Source organism: Medicago truncatula, chromosome 4 (assembly GCF_003473485.1).
Source record: "Medicago truncatula cultivar Jemalong A17 chromosome 4, MtrunA17r5.0-ANR, whole genome shotgun sequence".
Lineage (NCBI taxonomy): Eukaryota > Viridiplantae > Streptophyta > Magnoliopsida > Fabales > Fabaceae > Medicago > Medicago truncatula.
Window position 1 is genome coordinate 10,865,379 of NC_053045.1, and position 16,541 is coordinate 10,881,919.

Below are 16,541 nucleotides of genomic sequence, written 5' to 3' on the forward strand. Positions count from 1 at the left end.
GACGAATTTTGGCGTATGTTGTTGCTAGTATTGATTGAAAACCTCACCAAATGATGCAACTTCTCAACTATAATCCACACAATTTCAAACTTCGGTAACATACGAAAACAAAATCACATGACAACTATTGATTTATGGTACAAAAATAGTGCCAAGTCATTACCAATTCAAGACTGAGACATGCAGCTGATTGTGGATTCACTAAGATCACGACTAGTATAAAAGGAGCTAGTCACTCTTGTGTTTTATGCACCAAATCATAAGTCACTAACATGGCTTCCATAAGCTTCCTAGTGTTGCTCCTTTTTGCTCTCTATATCATCCCTCAAGGGCTTGCCAACTATGAGAAACCTCCCGAGTATAAACCACCAGTTGAGAATCCCCAATTTTATAAACCACACATAGAGAAACCACCCGTGCACAAACCACTGGTTGAGAAACCTCCAACCCACCATCCACCAATCGAAAAACCCCCCATTTACAAGCCTCCAGTAGAGAAACCACCTGCGTACAAACCTCCAGTAGAGCACCATCCCGTCTACAAGCCATCTGTAGAGAAGCCTCCAGTGCACAAGCCACCAGTTGAGAAACCACCTGTACACAAGCCACCAGTTGAGAAACCACCTGTACACAAGCCACCAGTTGAGAAACCACCTGTACACAAGCCACCAGTTGAGAAACCACCTGTACACAAACCACCAGTTGAGAAGCTGCCTGTTTACAAGCCATCCGTAGAGAAACCTCCGGTGTACAAGCCACCAGTTGAGAAGCCCCCACTTCACAAACCTCTAGTAGAGAAGCCTCCAGTGCACAAGCCACCAGTTGAGAAACCACCTGTACATAAGCCACCAGTTGAGAAGCTACCTGTTTACAAGCCACCTGTAGAGAAACCTCCGGTGTACAAGCCACATGTTGAGAAGCCCCCAGTAAACAAACCTCCAGTAGAGAAGCCTCCAGTGCACAAGCCACCAGTTGAGAAACCACCTGTACACAAGCCACCAGTTGAGAAGCTACCTGTTTACAAGCCACATGTAGAGAAACCTCCGGTGTACAAGCCACTAGTTGAGAAGCCCCCACTTCACAAACCTCCAGTAGAGAAGACTCCAATGCACAAGCCACCCGTTGAGAAACCACCTGTACATAAGCCACCAGTTGAGAAGCCACCAGTTGAGAAGCTACCTGTTTACAAGCCACCTGTAGAGAAACCTCCGGTGTACAAACCACATGTTGAGAAGCCCCCACTTCACAAACCTCCAGTAGAGAAGCCTCCAGTGCACAAGCCACCAGTTGAGAAACCACCTGTACACAAGCCACCAGTTGAGAAGCTACCTGTTTACAAGCCACCTGTAGAGAAACCTCCGGTGTACAAACCACATGTTGAGAAGCCCCCACTTCACAAACCTCCAGTAGAGAAGCCTCCAGTGCACAAGCCACCAGTTGAGAAACCACCTGTACACAAGCCACCGGTTGAGAAACCACCTGTACACAAGCCACCGGTTGAGAAGCTACCTGTTTACAAGCCACCTGTAGAGAAACCTCCGGTGTACAAGCCACCAGTTGAGAAGCCCCCAGTTCACAAACCTCCAGTTGAGAAGCCTCCACTTCACAAACCTCAAGTGGAGAAGCCAACTGAATACAAGCCACCAATTGAGAAGTTTCCAGTTTACAAACCTCCAGTAGAGAAGCCTCAAGTGCACAAGCCACCAGTTGAGAAACCACCTGTACACAAGTCACCAGTTAAGAAGCTACCTGTTTACAAGCCACCTGCAGAGAAACCTCCGGTGTACAAGCCACCAGTTGAGAACCCTCCAGTGCACAAGCCACTTGTTGAGAAACCACCTGTATACAAGCCACCAGTTGAAAAGCCACCAGTTCACAAGCCTCCATTCGAGAAGCCACCGATTTACACACCTCCATTGTAGATGCCACCTTAGCTCCCAAAGTCCTCTCGGGCAGAGGATGGTACTCTTTTCTAGAACATGCTATGAAGAAAATATGTTGAATAAGAGATATATAGTTTTCTAATTAATCAAGGGATATATATTCATTTCAATAAGTTGTTTACAATGCTCTTGGTATGATAAGAATGTGAGTGAAAAACGGAGAATGAAATAGTGTTTTTGTTCTCCAAATTATGAATAAAAATTCTATGATCTTGATGTTTTGTTGGTAGAATAAATCGTGATGCATCATATTTAAGTTTCGATTTGCTTCAATAAGTTCTCAACATAAATAATTAATCAAGTTAATTTCTTGTGATACTAGTAAAGCGCATCAAAATTCAGTTCTTGAGTTATATAGCTTAGTTTCAACTAGTAAAATTATTCAGGACAAGACAATTTTTGTAATGGTAAGATTCTTGATTACTTATTATGCGAAATGAGAATTTAGTGACTTGAATTAAAGAATATATCGTTAGTTAAATTAAATTTTCAAATTCGGCATCATAATTTTCATGACTCTTTATTTGTACAAAGGGTTCCCCTTAGATGAAGGATCTTCCTTTAGATGCACAGGGTTACAATGCCAAATAGAAAATAAAAAGTTATTATTCCTTTCTTTTTACAACTAAACCACCCCCATGAACAAAATTTTATTCTCTCCATCATACTACCCAAGTCTGGGATTTGGATCCTCTTATCATTTCTCTCATGTTATTCGTGCTGCATTAAGTCATGATTATTCCTCTCCGATGCAACGCCACTTTAGTTGGTATTTTCTTGTAAAAGTTTCCAACCAAACACACCGATTTTCGAGAAAACATATGAACGCCATATCAGATGAATCGTCTGCATGCAACGCTCCTTTAGAACTCCTGCACGAGCTGACACCATGTTTTTCTAAGAGGACAGAACTGAAAAACCCTTCACTTTCTTGGCCGATTATCCCAGGAAGAGAATAATTTACTCATTAACATAACAAAGAATGTGATTAATCAGAGAAATATATTGATGACATTTAAGGATCATAATGTATATAGTCTAACTACCATCAAGTATATTTATAATTTTTTTGGTTACCAAGTATATTTATAATTCATATCAAGCATATATGTTCATCTATTAGGCGAAATATAATCAAAATGCGACAGATTATTTTATGAGTTGAGGAGTAGTCATGAACTCATTCAGAAATTTCAATAAGTGGGATCAAGATCGTTTATCATAAATATTTATAAAAACATTTAAATTTATAACCAATAAAAATATGACATCATTTTATTAATGCAAAATTTGGTAATTTTTTTTTTTTATTCTATATTCAAAATTTGAAGATACCTTAATATCGAAGAATTTTATATGACAAAAATGCTTCCACTTTCAAGAGTTCTTCAAAGTTGATTTGTTCGCAATGAGGATAAAAAATAAGCCAAACATGAAGAGTGAAAACACAAACAAAAAATTGCGGAACTAGAAAAGATATTTTTTTTTCCTGGCCGATACAATGTGTATGCATGGATGTGGGTTTTTTGGATGTGAAAAGTTGAAAGAATTTAATTCATCGCAAACCTAATAATCTTTTCCACCCACACACTTCGTTTAAAAGTTACATTTTAGTGGTTTAATGTATTAAATACACAACTTCTATTTTAAACTTCTTATCAAATGTCTTTAAAAAAAGTTTTATTTTATCGGTGTGTTAGCCAATATTTTTAAAAGCTCTCATTAAGTACAGTCAAAATAAATTGACTTTGTAATCGAAAGAATTGTCCTTTTATTCTTATCGAAGTTGGGCTTGCTGGAGATACTTGAAGGTGTGTGTCTCAGTTCGACAGACGGAAAAATCTCGAAGGGCGGTATTCTTTTTGATAAGTTTAAAACAACGGTAATTTTCAAGACACATTCAAAATTCAAATCGAATGGATAAGTTTTGTTAGTTACTGCAGTTATAGTTTTAAATTCGAATCTAGGCAGTTGTTTTTATTTGTATAAATAGTAGTTTTCCCTAAGGAAAAGTGGTCAAAATTCAATCATACAAAAACTTACTCTCAAATTATCCGCATGGAAGAGAGAAACGAGTCACAAGTTGCAATGTATGAACATGTGTACCAATTTACATTCAATCAATGCACTTTAAGTTCATTTTCTTAAATGTCTTTGCAATTTACAATTTACTTTTTTCTTTTTAGCAATACATTTACAATTATTTACACCAATTTCGATTGGGTTCAATTGGGTTGAATTCGATTGCTCTTTCAGTCCGTCTACTTGCGAGTTTCGAAAGAATGTCTGCTCGGGTATTTTGTTCGCGGGGAACGTGAGTTACCTCGACAGTTTCGAATTCTTTCATCTTCTCTAGTACTAGTTGGACGTACTTTAGAAGGTGTTCTTCTTTGACCTGAAAATCTCCCGTGACTTGAGAAGCCACGAGTTGTGAGTCGGTAAAGATTTTTACCTTCTTGGCTCCCATGTCTTGGGCGGTCCGTAAGCCAGCCAAGAAGGCTTCGTATTCTGCATTATTATTGGTTACAGTAAAAGATAAAACAAGAGAAATCTCGACAATGATACCTTTGTTGTCTTCTACAATTATTCCAGCTCTACTTCCTTTGGAGTTGGAGGATCCGTCGACGAAGACGGTCCATTCTTCTATGTTGTCTTCCGTCGGGAAGGTCATTTCAGCAAGAAAATCTGCGAATACCTGCGCCTTCAGTGCTTTTCTGGATTCGTAATGGATGTCGAACTCCGATAACTCGAGTGACCCAAGATTTGTCTAATGGGTTGGTCTGTTCTGACTATTACCGTATGAGCCAAGAAGTACTGCCTCAATCTTCGTGCTGCTCTGAGGGATGGCAAAATTTGAGGCTCCACCGGGCAGTTCGTAGTCGTAGAACGCCAAAAGTGGTCTTCCTCTATGGTTGGAGGGGACCAGCAAGTTGACGCTCATGAGCTCTTCGAATTTCCTCTTCATGCTTCCCATGGAAATGTCCAACGTTCTTCTTGTGATGACGTTGGTGGAGAGGAATGTGCATGAATAGGAAGTGATTTCTATGTTGTCGGGGAAATCACCCAGATGTTCCACGGACATGAGAACTGTTTTTCCAGGCTCAGAACCATCTCCGACGAGCTCGACGATTTTTCTTTCCGCCTCCGGGTTCTGGATGAACTGTTTGAGGCATCCTCTTTGGATGAGGAGCTCAATAGCATCCTTTAGGTGGATGCAATCGTCGGTGACGTGCCCGTGGCACTTGTGGAATCGACAATATTTTGTTTTGTCGACTCCCTTCCTCTCTCGAGACGGAGCTTTGGGTGGCTTGACGTCAGCTTCTTTTAGATCGGCTACCGCGATCTCAGAGAGGATCTTTTCCTTGGACATGGCCAGGGGCGTGTACTCGGTGAAGTGACCGTTAGGTCGTTTGCCTTCCCTCTTTTTCTCATGGAAGGGCTTTTTGGAGGATTCAGCAGCAGGCTCCTCCTTCCTGTATTTGTTGAGGTTGTCCACATACAGCTCCTCTTCGTATGCGATGTAGATTTTGACGATCGCTAGGAACTCGTTGAGAGTCCTTGGGCGATCCAGGCGGACAGCTTTCTTTACGTATGTGCCTTCGCGCAGACCTTTGGCAATGAGATTCTGTTTCATTGTCTCATCGGCACATCTCACCTGAACAGCTTCTTTGCTAAACCTCTCGATCTAGTCTCGGAGAGGTTCGCTCTTTGCTTGAACATTGGCTTCAAGGGATGCTATCGTTTTTTGTTACATCCTTGAAGCGGTGAACTGGGTTGTGAACTCGTAACAGAGGTCGCTCCATGAACCAATGAAGTTTCTCCTTAAGTTCTTAAACCAGGTGACGGCTCCTCGTCTCAGTGTAGTGACAAAGAGCTTGCACTTTACAGCGCCATGCACTGATCTGTATGTGAGAACCGCCTCGATGTTCTCAATGTGCTCACCTGGGTCAGTCGTCCCGTCGTATGAGTCCATCTAGGGAGGCTTTTCCAGCCCGCGAGGAATAGGATCTTCCCGGATGTACTGTGTGAACGGACCGTAAGCATTACGATCATTCCGGACATCGCAGGAATCTTCGGAGCAGGAAGAGGACCAAGAACGTCTGTTGCGTCTTGGTGGGGAACACTTTGGGGGAGATCTCCTTGGAGGGGACAACATAGGTGGAGTCCTTTTGGAAGATCTCCTTCTAATCGACCTCCTGGTGTAACTTAGAGATCTGACACTTACTGAATGTCAGGGGGATCTGGAACGTGATTGGCGAGGGCTTCTTTCTCTTCTGCTACGTATGGGGGAAGGAGTCCGCTTGGATCGGACTAGAGGGCGCGATTGGTCCAGATGCATCAAGCGTCGATTTTGTTCCTAGATTAACGACGTTTGTCGCTGAACCGTGCAGATCAGGTTACCGTCGAGGGTACCAGTTGGTGTGGCATCTTCAGGTGTCTCTGTAGGTCGTAGGGGACCCTGCAGAGGCCTTTCTTGGAGAGGAATTATTTGTGATGGTTCCTCTGTGGGTGTGTCTCCAGGTGAAGGTGAAGATGTCATGTCATCCCTTTGAGGAATGGGAATCTCACTTCGTAACTGGGAGTGGGCACCGTTGGCAGCCATGGTAATTTTTTGGAAAGATTTGGTTTTTAGGAGTATAAAAACGGGGAGAGCTGGTATTTCCCATAGACGGTGTCACTGATCGTACCTGATCAGAAGGTGACTGCCGGTGCTTTGAATGCGGTGGTTTTAGTGATGATGAAATGCACCAAAATGCTTCTTGGAGCGGATGGGGGGTGTGTACTTGCAGGCACTCTGTAACACCCCGTTTTCCCAACATATAAATAATATAAAATTAATCAGAGTTCATTGGAAACAGGATGTCACATTTCGTTCTTCAAAATAATATTTAACACAAATAGAGTTAAATTCACTATTTTTTTAAACAACTGCTTTCAATAATTCAAAATAATGTCGCAGCGGAAATATTTAATCTTTAAGCATTACTTGGCACTAAGGCCTCAACGTCATCAACATAATTAATTTCATCTAAAAATGGTTCAACAATAAGTTCATAAAAATAATATGTAACAATGGAAAATAAAATACAATTAATCCTCATCCCGTTACGTATCAGAGCGACTCCTAAGACAATACGAGGAATCAACTCACATCAGCAGTTACTCTTGGTTATCTGCACGTTACCCACGTAGAGGCAACATTCAAACAGAAGGGGTAAGATTTCACATTCAATAATAATAGGCATATAATTCTATAAAAGAATTTAACAACATGAAACAACAAAAATTTATCATCAACAATACTAATAAATAATGAGTAAAGTAAGAGAATTTAACAACACAAAACAACAGTAATTCATCATCAGCAATACTTCACATAATTCAAACTACAAATCATCAATTAATTTTGCTCAACAATGTAACAACAACGAGCCAACAATGCACAACGGCAAACTCAACGATGCAGCAACAACGACAACTCAACGATGCAAAAACAACGACAAATCAACTACGCAAAAACAACGACAACTCAACAAATACAATATGCATGTGGTACCATCAGAGCATCAAGGTCTCTTCGCTAATGTCGTAATTCGAATTGACAGGCTACAACCCCCTTCGCTTAAAATTAACAGAGTATCAAGCCCTCTTCACTTAGAATTAACAGAACATCAAGCCCTCTTCGTTTAAAATTAACAGAGCATCAGGCCCCCTTCGTTTAAAATGATTATGCATTGACACTACCAATGCAACAACTACAACAACAACGATTTCGCATTATGACTTCATAATTCATCAATGATGAACAACATCATATAACATCATAATCATCAACATATACATTCATATAATAATTCATCAATCATGAACAACATCATATAACATCATATTCATCAACATATACATATAATAATTCATCAATCAGGAACAACATCATATAACATATATTCATCAACATATACATATAATAGATATTAAATCATCCAACAAAGATATTCACATCAAACCAAGACTACTGGAAAGATAACACAATTATCAACAACTTTCATGTTTACACTGAAGACCAACTCAAAACAGAAACGTGTCAAACAGACGCAAGAATGCGAAATAGGGCAGTCTGCCACTGAACATTTCGCCAGGCGAAAAGATCATCCGCCATGGCGAGCTCAATCAGATGGCTCTCGGGAACCTGACATTTTTCACCCGAAAATCCCATTTTTAGCTTCCCTATGCCCAAATTTGATCCCAAAACTTTTCTAAACATGAAAAGACACTCAAAACCATATTAAACTTGGACCAAAACATTAATTTGTACACTAATTCATTGAATTATCTACTTTTTTAACAATCATTCCAAATCAAAACATAATTTCTTAACAATCAAAATTAACAAAACAACAACATGTTAAACCCCTTTTTAGAATCATACAACCCATTATTAGAGAAAGCTAGTCCCACCCTTACCTTAGATTAGACGATTTCAGACTCTACAAGCTTGCTCCTCTTCTCTTTCTCTGACTTCTCACTTTCTCCATTTTTCTCCCAAAAGCAGTTTCTAATTTGTTGTAACCCTAATTCTCTAATGGTCTCATCTATTTATAATCACTAACTGAGTTTGTTTCTCACTTAAGCTCTCGTATTCCAATTCTGCCTTTATGTCTCATTAATCTATTTTAATTATAATCTATCCCTAATAATGCTCATAATAACTACTAATAATCACCAACATATAACACATCACAATTATTCAAATAAAGTATACAAAAACACGCTAAACTCGATAAAATAAATAAATTAATAAAATAGGGCGTTACACACTCTGACGCTCAAGTAAGTAGAGATCAGAGAGAGAGAGAGGGTTTTGAGGAAGAGATAGATTCTACCTTGGGGACTGCTGTAAGTCCCCTATTTATAGAGGTGGAGGGCTGCAGAGCCGTTGTAATGGCACACCAGGCTCTGGCGGTTACGAAATCGTGGGAAGTGTAACCGCCAGAGAATTTATTGCGGGAACGTGCAGAGAGACGTTGTTGTTCGTTTGAACCAGTCTCTTTCGCTCCGTGCACCCCGCTTGCGTGGAAGGGGTGTGTCGCAAGTAACTTTGCCAAACGTGGTGTTTGGGCTTTGAATTGTATTGGACCTAAGTAAATGGGCCAAAGGTCCTTTAGGCCGGTCCAGAACACTAATATAGCATATAACGACAAAATACTTACAAATAACATGATAAAATGAAAGTGATCAGAATACTCATGTCTCCAGAACATCAATGCGTACTTCCAAATCAATGATTGAATCTATACTTGATTGAAGTCAATCTTTCAATACGAAACAAATGATTACCACAACAAGTCATAAAATCAAACAATGTTGCCTAGAACGATGAACAACACAACATCCCACTAGGAAGACGAAATCACAAAAAAAACTAGATCCATCCAAAAATCATTTATTTAGATTAAAACAAGGAGAAAAAGATGAAGAACGAGTCAAAAATTAACCCAAAACCACAACCTCAAGGAAGAAAATGAAACAGAGAATCTAGAGTGAGGAACTAGAATCAACTTGTTTGAGAGACATTAAAACCATATACAAATAAAATCACATGTGTCAATATAAAACAAAAACTCTCAATAACTAATAACTTTTGGTACATGAGAGTGAACTTCAAAAAGACCAAGACTAGTGAAGGCAACTACTCACCTCTAGTGTTTTACTATATACTCTCTTTGTCCCAAAATAACAAACATTTTTTTTTATTACAAAGAGAGCCGAAGCCCGAAATAACAAACATATTTGAAAAGAAAATTTGTCATTAGTTTAAATTAAATATTATTTTTTTTTCTTCAATTGTACCTTCTAATTAATACATTATCCTTTTCATCACTTCAATTCAACAATTTACTTTGCATTTATGATAATAATAAATATATCCATACTTAATAAGGGTTAGGGTATTGTAGTAAAAATATGAGTATTTGTCTTTCATTTATAGAATTTTATTAATACATGTGAAATGACTAAGTAAGATAATTAATTTGAGATGAAAGGAGTGCCAAACTCAAAAATCATACTTAGATGGCTTTCTTTAGCTTCCTAGTGTTGCCCCTTCTTGTTCTGTTTGTTATCCCTAAGGGGCTAGCAGACCAAAGACCAACCTTTAACATCCCGATATTTTACATACCTTATATGTGCACTTTAGTAATTTTCTTGATTTATTATCTATTATTTTATGTGTACATAATTTCAGAAAATTATGGCAACTCTTTAATTAAATCGTTTTTCCCTTTATAAGCGGTTATTGTTTTATTAGATATTAATTAATAGTGTTGGTAACTATTGAGAGATAAGTAACCAGATATAGAAAATTGTCTTAGAAAGTTGTCTCTAGTGACCATGACCAAGGAAGGTACTAGTTATAAGAAAGAATACATTATTTTATTTTATTTCTTGATTTATTTAAGAATTATAGAAACTATTATTTATTTAGCAATGGAGTATGGAATGATCTTGTCTTAATTTTCCTCAATTTCTATGATTACTTTCTTTGTTCCTTTGACCATGATTTCATTTACCATTATTGTCATAAATTCTCATAGTAATTTTAATCATTGGTTTTAGACTTATGCTACACGGATTCTCTCCTCTCTATCAACCTTATTGTCGGTAACCCCTCCAGGTTCCATGTCCATGCGGTGCTCATTCAGGATATTAAGGTGCTTCTTTCTCAAGCCAATTTCAGAATTTTCCACACTCTCCGTGAAGGCAATCATTGCGCTGATTTTCTTGCGAAACAAGGTGCTATCTCAAATGTTGGATTAATTCTTCACCACTCCCCACCTGATGGACTTCTTCCTCTATTGAAGAATGATGCTTCAGGAACTTGGTTTATGAGACTTTAGTCTCTCGTTTCTTTTCCTTCCTTTTTTCTTTTTGTTTGTTTGTTTCTATATCTTTGCTGTTGTAACCAAAAAAAAAAGACTTATGGTATTGACTCATTCTTGATACCTCAATAATACACATAATGATATTTTAAATCCCTTTTATTTCCATTTGTTTCCTTTAAACATGTCATGCGCTTTTCTACTTCTGTCTTACACCCTCTCATTTTATATACCCCTATTGTGTATACCAATGTATATCACACATAACAAGCATCGAGTCCTATAACCTTCATAATATTTAACACTCCCTCATCCTTTACCAAATCACATTCTAAAACTTTTAGTCCCTAGCAAAGTTGTCTATGAATTTAGTGCTTACGGAATGTCCATAATGAACCCCTGAGTTGTGACAAAGTCTTGCTAGGAAGAAAAATGCCTAAGGTAAGGGCTTTTTGATCATACGTTCTTACTAAGTGTTAGGACAGTGTTAAGAAATAATGGTAGAAATTTTTGTCGTTTGAAAGAAGATAAAAATAACGATAATAATTAAAATATAAATATAAGTTTTAAATTATTTATGAAATTTATATATGAGAATGTGGTATATTTTTATTATGTTTTATATGCTTTCTGGTGATTGAGAATAAAAAGTTGTAATTTGTTTAGAATTTAATTGTGTGGTAGCCTTAGTGGCTGGGTTATATTTTGCATTTGCCTGAGTGGCTAGAATATAATTTTGAAATGATTATCATTGCATATGCATAGCCTGTGTGGCTTGTTTCATTATCATGACATTTGCATAGCCTGTGTGGCTCATTCTTAGCCTGTGTGGCTTGTTTATATCCGGATCATGTAGTGATTAAGAGCATGCATCTCATGCATAATTTCATTTTAGTTCTTTTAAAAGATTGGCTTGTATATTTTTATTTCTTTTTGATCGAGAAGATTTTATACTATCTATTTTAGAGCATTGTTTCTTGTGCTTTGAGTATGAACCAATTTGGATAAGGAAATTGACCCTTACATTAATATAATGTTGTAGGTACCAAAGATGAAATATGAAGTTTGATATGTGATGAAACGCTTACGGGGGCAAATTGAGTTTTTCAATGAAAAAGAAGACTTGTTTTTTATTAATTTGTAATAGTAACTTTTAAAATAATTTTGAACTCTATTATTTCTTCCGCTGGAAAATAGTTAATCTTAAAGAGAAATTTTCTACTCAAGTTATTGTAATAGTTTATCTTTTGAATTAGTTTTGTTCAAATTGTTTGGAAAAACAAAATATAGTCTCATATTTTCTAAAGAAAATGAATATTTTAAGTAATGTCTAGGATGAAAATCCGGGGCGTTACACAACCCATAATAAACTATCAACCACTAAGAAGCAGACCGGTTACTAAGATTTATGTGACCTAAGATGCACCTACAATTTGAACCGTAATTATTATGTATATGAAAAAATTGAATACTCCAAATGTGATTTTTTTTTTTTTGCTTGAAGATGATATCTTTTATTAGGTTAAAAAATAATCTAATAAAAATATCAGACTTCATGAAAATATCATTAAATTTTTTATTTAATATCCAAATGCTCATATAAAAGTATTCCTATGTGCATTTGTAGATGCAAAGTCAGAGATAATTGTTGTTTACATCAACATGTTCTATCACACCTTTCAACTTTTTTTGTGACATTAACGATCTCAAATAATTTATCAATATGTTTAACTTCGAAAAACTATGGAATATATAGTCACCAAATTTGACAAGGACATTTTACATATTTGACAAAAGAGAACTCAATAATTTTAAATTTTTCAAAGAAATTAGAAAACGCAACAAATCCTTATTTTATTTTTTGGTCCAAATTAAAACTTGTCTTTTAGAGTTTAGGATGGTCGCCAGGCTACATATACATTATTAAAAAGGGCAACCCGGTTCGCTAGAACTCCCGCATATGCAGGGTCTGGGAAGGGGTTTCACCATTTGGTGTATTGTACGCAGCCTTATCCTATTTTATACAAGAGGCTGTTTCCAGGATTTAAACCCGTGATTTTATGAGAAAAATATGTCCATGATATATTGCATTTTGCATATACCTTATCCTTTACGATTACTAAACTCATAATCTTAAGCTATATATTATGGTGAAGCTAAATTCAGTCTTACGTGATTCTAAATATAGGAGTTATTTGTGCAGAAAGCTAAATTATGCGGAAAAATGATAATGACGAATTTTGGCGTATGTTGTTGCTAGTATTGATTGAAAACCTCACCAAATGATGCAACTTCTCAACTATAATCCACACAATTTCAAACTTCGGTAACATACGAAAACAAAATCACATGACAACTATTGATTTATGGTACAAAAATAGTGCCAAGTCATTACCAATTCAAGACTGAGACATGCAGCTGATTGTGGATTCACTAAGATCACGACTAGTATAAAAGGAGCTAGTCACTCTTGTGTTTTATGCACCAAATCATAAGTCACTAACATGGCTTCCATAAGCTTCCTAGTGTTGCTCCTTTTTGCTTTCTATATCATCCCTCAAGGGCTTGCCAACTATGAGAAACCTCCCGAGTATAAACCACCAGTTGAGAATCCCCAATTTTATAAACCACACATAGAGAAACCACCCGTGCACAAACCACTGGTTGAGAAACCTCCAACCCACCATCCACAAATCGAAAAACCCCCCATTTACAAGCCTCCAGTAGAGAAACCACCTGCGTACAAACCTCCAGTAGAGCACCATCCCGTCTACAAGCCATCTGTAGAGAAGCCTCCAGTGCACAAGCCACCAGTTGATAAACCACCTGTACACAAGCCTCCAGTTGAGAAACCACCTGTACACAAGCCACCATTTGAGAAACCACCTGTACACAAACCACCAGTTGAGAAGCTGCCTGTTTACAAGCCATCCGTAGAGAAACCTCCGGTGTACAAGCCACCAGTTGAGAAGCCCCCACTTCACAAACCTCTAGTAGAGAAGCCTCCAGTGCACAAGCCACCAGTTGAGAAACCACCTGTACATAAGCCACCAGTTGAGAAGCTACCTGTTTACAAGCCACCTGTAGAGAAACCTCCGGTGTACAAGCCACCTGTTGAGAAGCCCCCAGTTTACAAACCTCCAGTAGAGAAGCCTCCATTGCACAAGCCATCAGTTGAGAAACCACCTGTACATAAGCCACCAGTTGAGAAGCTACCTGTTTACAAGCCACATGTAGAGAAACCTCCGGTGTACAAGCCACCAGTTGAGAAGCCCCCACTTCACAAACCTCCAGTAGAGAAGACTCCAATGCACAAGCCACTAGTTGAGAAACCACCTGTACATAAGCCACCAATTGAGAAGCCACCAGTTGAGAAGCTACCTGTTTACAAGCCACCTGTAGAGAAACCTCCGGTGTACAAACCACATGTTGAGAAGCCCCCACTTCACAAACCTCCAGTAGAGAAGCCTCCAGTGCACAAGCCACCAGTTGAGAAACCACCTGTACACAAGCCACCGGTTGAGAAGCTACCTGTTCACAAGCCACCTGTAGAGAAACCTCCGGTGTACAAGCCACCAGTTGAGAAGCCCCCAGTTCACAAACCTCCAGTTGAGAAGCCTCCAGTTCACAAACCTCAAGTGGAGAAGCCAACTGAATACAAGCCACCAATTGAGAAGTTTCCAGTTTACAAACCTCCAGTAGAGAAGCCTCAAGTGCACAAGCCACCAGTTGAGAAACCACCTGTACACAAGTCACCAGTTGAGAAGCTACCTGTTTACAAGCCACCTGCAGAGAAACCTCCGGTGTACAAGCCACCAGTTGAGAAGCCTCCAGTGCACAAGCCACCTGTTGAGAAACCACCTGTATACAAGCCACCAGTTGAGAAGCCCCCAGTTCACAAGCCTCCATTCGAGAAGCCACCGATTTACACACCTCCATTCTAGATGCCACCTTAGCTCCCAAAGTCCTCTCGGGCAGAGGATGGTTCTCTTTTCTAGAACATGCTATGAAGAAAATATGTTGAATAAGAGATATATAGTTTTCTAATTAATCAAGGGATATATATTCATTTCAATAAGTTGTTTACAATGCTCTTGGTATGATAAGAATGTGAGTGAAAAACGGAGAATGAAATAGTGTTTTTGTTCTCCAAATTATGAATAAAAATTCTATGATCTTGATGTTTTGTTGGTTGAATAAATCGTGATGCATCATATTTAAGTTTCGATTTGCTTCAATAAGTTCTCAACATAAATAATTAATCAAGTTAATTTCTTGTGATACTAGTAAAGCGCATCAAAATTCAGTTCTTGAGTTATATGGCTTAGTTTCAACTAGTAAAATTATTCACGACAAGACAATTTTTGTAATGGTAAGATTCTTGATTCCTTATTATGCGAAATGAGAATTTAGTGACTTGAATTAAAGAATATATCGTTAGTTAAATTAAATTTTCAAATTCCGCATCATAATTTTCATGACTCTTTATTTGTACAAAGGGTTCCCCTTAGATGAAGGATCTTCCTTTAGATGCACAGGGTTACAATGCCAAATAGAAAATAAAAAGTTATTATTCCTTTCTTTTTACAACTAAACCACCCCCCATGAACAAAATTTTATTCTCTCCATCATACTACCCAAGTCTGGGATTTGGATCCTCTTATCATTTCTCTCATGTTATTCGTGCTGCATTAAGTCATGATTATTCCTCTCCGATGCAACGCCACTTTAGTTGGTATTTTCTTGTAAAAGTTTCCAACCAAACACACCGATTTTCGAGAAAACATATGAACGCCATATCAGATGAATCGTCTGCATGCAACGCTCCTTTAGAACTCCTGCACGAGCTGACACCATGTTTTTCTAAGAGGACAGAACTGAAAAACCCTTCACTTTCTTGGCCGATTATCCCAAGAAGAGAATAATTTACTCATTAACATAACAAAGAATGTGATTAATCAGAGAAATATATTGATGACATTTAAGGATCATAATGTATATAGTCTAACTACCATCAAGTATATTTATAATTTTTTTGGTTACCAAGTATATTTATAATTCATATCAAGCATATATGTTCATCTATTAGGCGAAATATAATCAAAATGCGACAGATTATTTTATGAGTTGAGGAGTAGTCATGAACTCATTCAGAAATTTCAATAAGTGGGATCAAGATCGTTTATCATAAATATTTATAAAAACATTTAAATTTATAACCAATAAAAATATGACATCATTTTATTAATGCAAAATTTGGTAATTTTTTTTTTTTTATTCTATATTCAAAATTTGAAGATACCTTAATATCGAAGAATTTTATATGACAAAAATGCTTCCACTTTCAAGAGTTCTTCAAAGTTGATTTGTTCGCAATGAGGATAAAAAATAAGCCAAACATGAAGAGTGAAAACACAAACAAAAAATTGCGGAACTAGAAAAGATATTTTTTTTTCCTGGCCGATACAATGTGTATGCATGGATGTGGGTTTTTTGGATGTGAAAAGTTGAAAGAATTTAATTCATCGCAAACCTAATAATCTTTTCCACCCACACACTTCGTTTAAAAGTTACATTTTAGTGGTTTAATGTATTAAATACACAACTTCTTATCAAATGTCTTTAAAAATAGTTTTATTTTATCGGTGTGTTAGCCAATATTTTTAAAAGCTCTCATTAAGTACAGTCAAAATAAATTGACTTTGTAATCGAAAGAATT

General features: G+C 37.5%; 2 protein-coding genes across 2 annotated transcripts; both read left to right on the top strand.

The window, feature by feature from the left end:
* The first annotated feature begins 269 nt into the window (after positions 1–269).
* Positions 270–2,179, top strand: LOC120580017 (repetitive proline-rich cell wall protein 2-like). Its single transcript, XM_039832894.1, has one exon. It carries the CDS (start codon positions 273–275, stop codon positions 1,920–1,922), a length of 1,650 nt encoding a protein of 549 aa, XP_039688828.1. The 5' UTR covers positions 270–272; the 3' UTR covers positions 1,923–2,179.
* An 11,144-nt stretch (positions 2,180–13,323) lies between these two features.
* On the top strand, positions 13,324–15,023 carry LOC120580018 (repetitive proline-rich cell wall protein 2-like). Its single transcript, XM_039832896.1, has one exon. The coding sequence runs from the start codon at positions 13,327–13,329 to the stop codon at positions 14,764–14,766; it is 1,440 nt and encodes a 479-aa protein (XP_039688830.1). The 5' UTR covers positions 13,324–13,326; the 3' UTR covers positions 14,767–15,023.
* The last annotated feature ends 1,518 nt before the right edge of the window (positions 15,024–16,541 follow it).

Coding starts and splice junctions, on each gene's coding strand:
- LOC120580017 (XM_039832894.1), top strand. CDS start 273: ATGGCTTCCATAAGCTTCCTAGTGTTGCTCCTTTTTGCTCTCTATATC.
- LOC120580018 (XM_039832896.1), top strand. CDS start 13,327: ATGGCTTCCATAAGCTTCCTAGTGTTGCTCCTTTTTGCTTTCTATATC.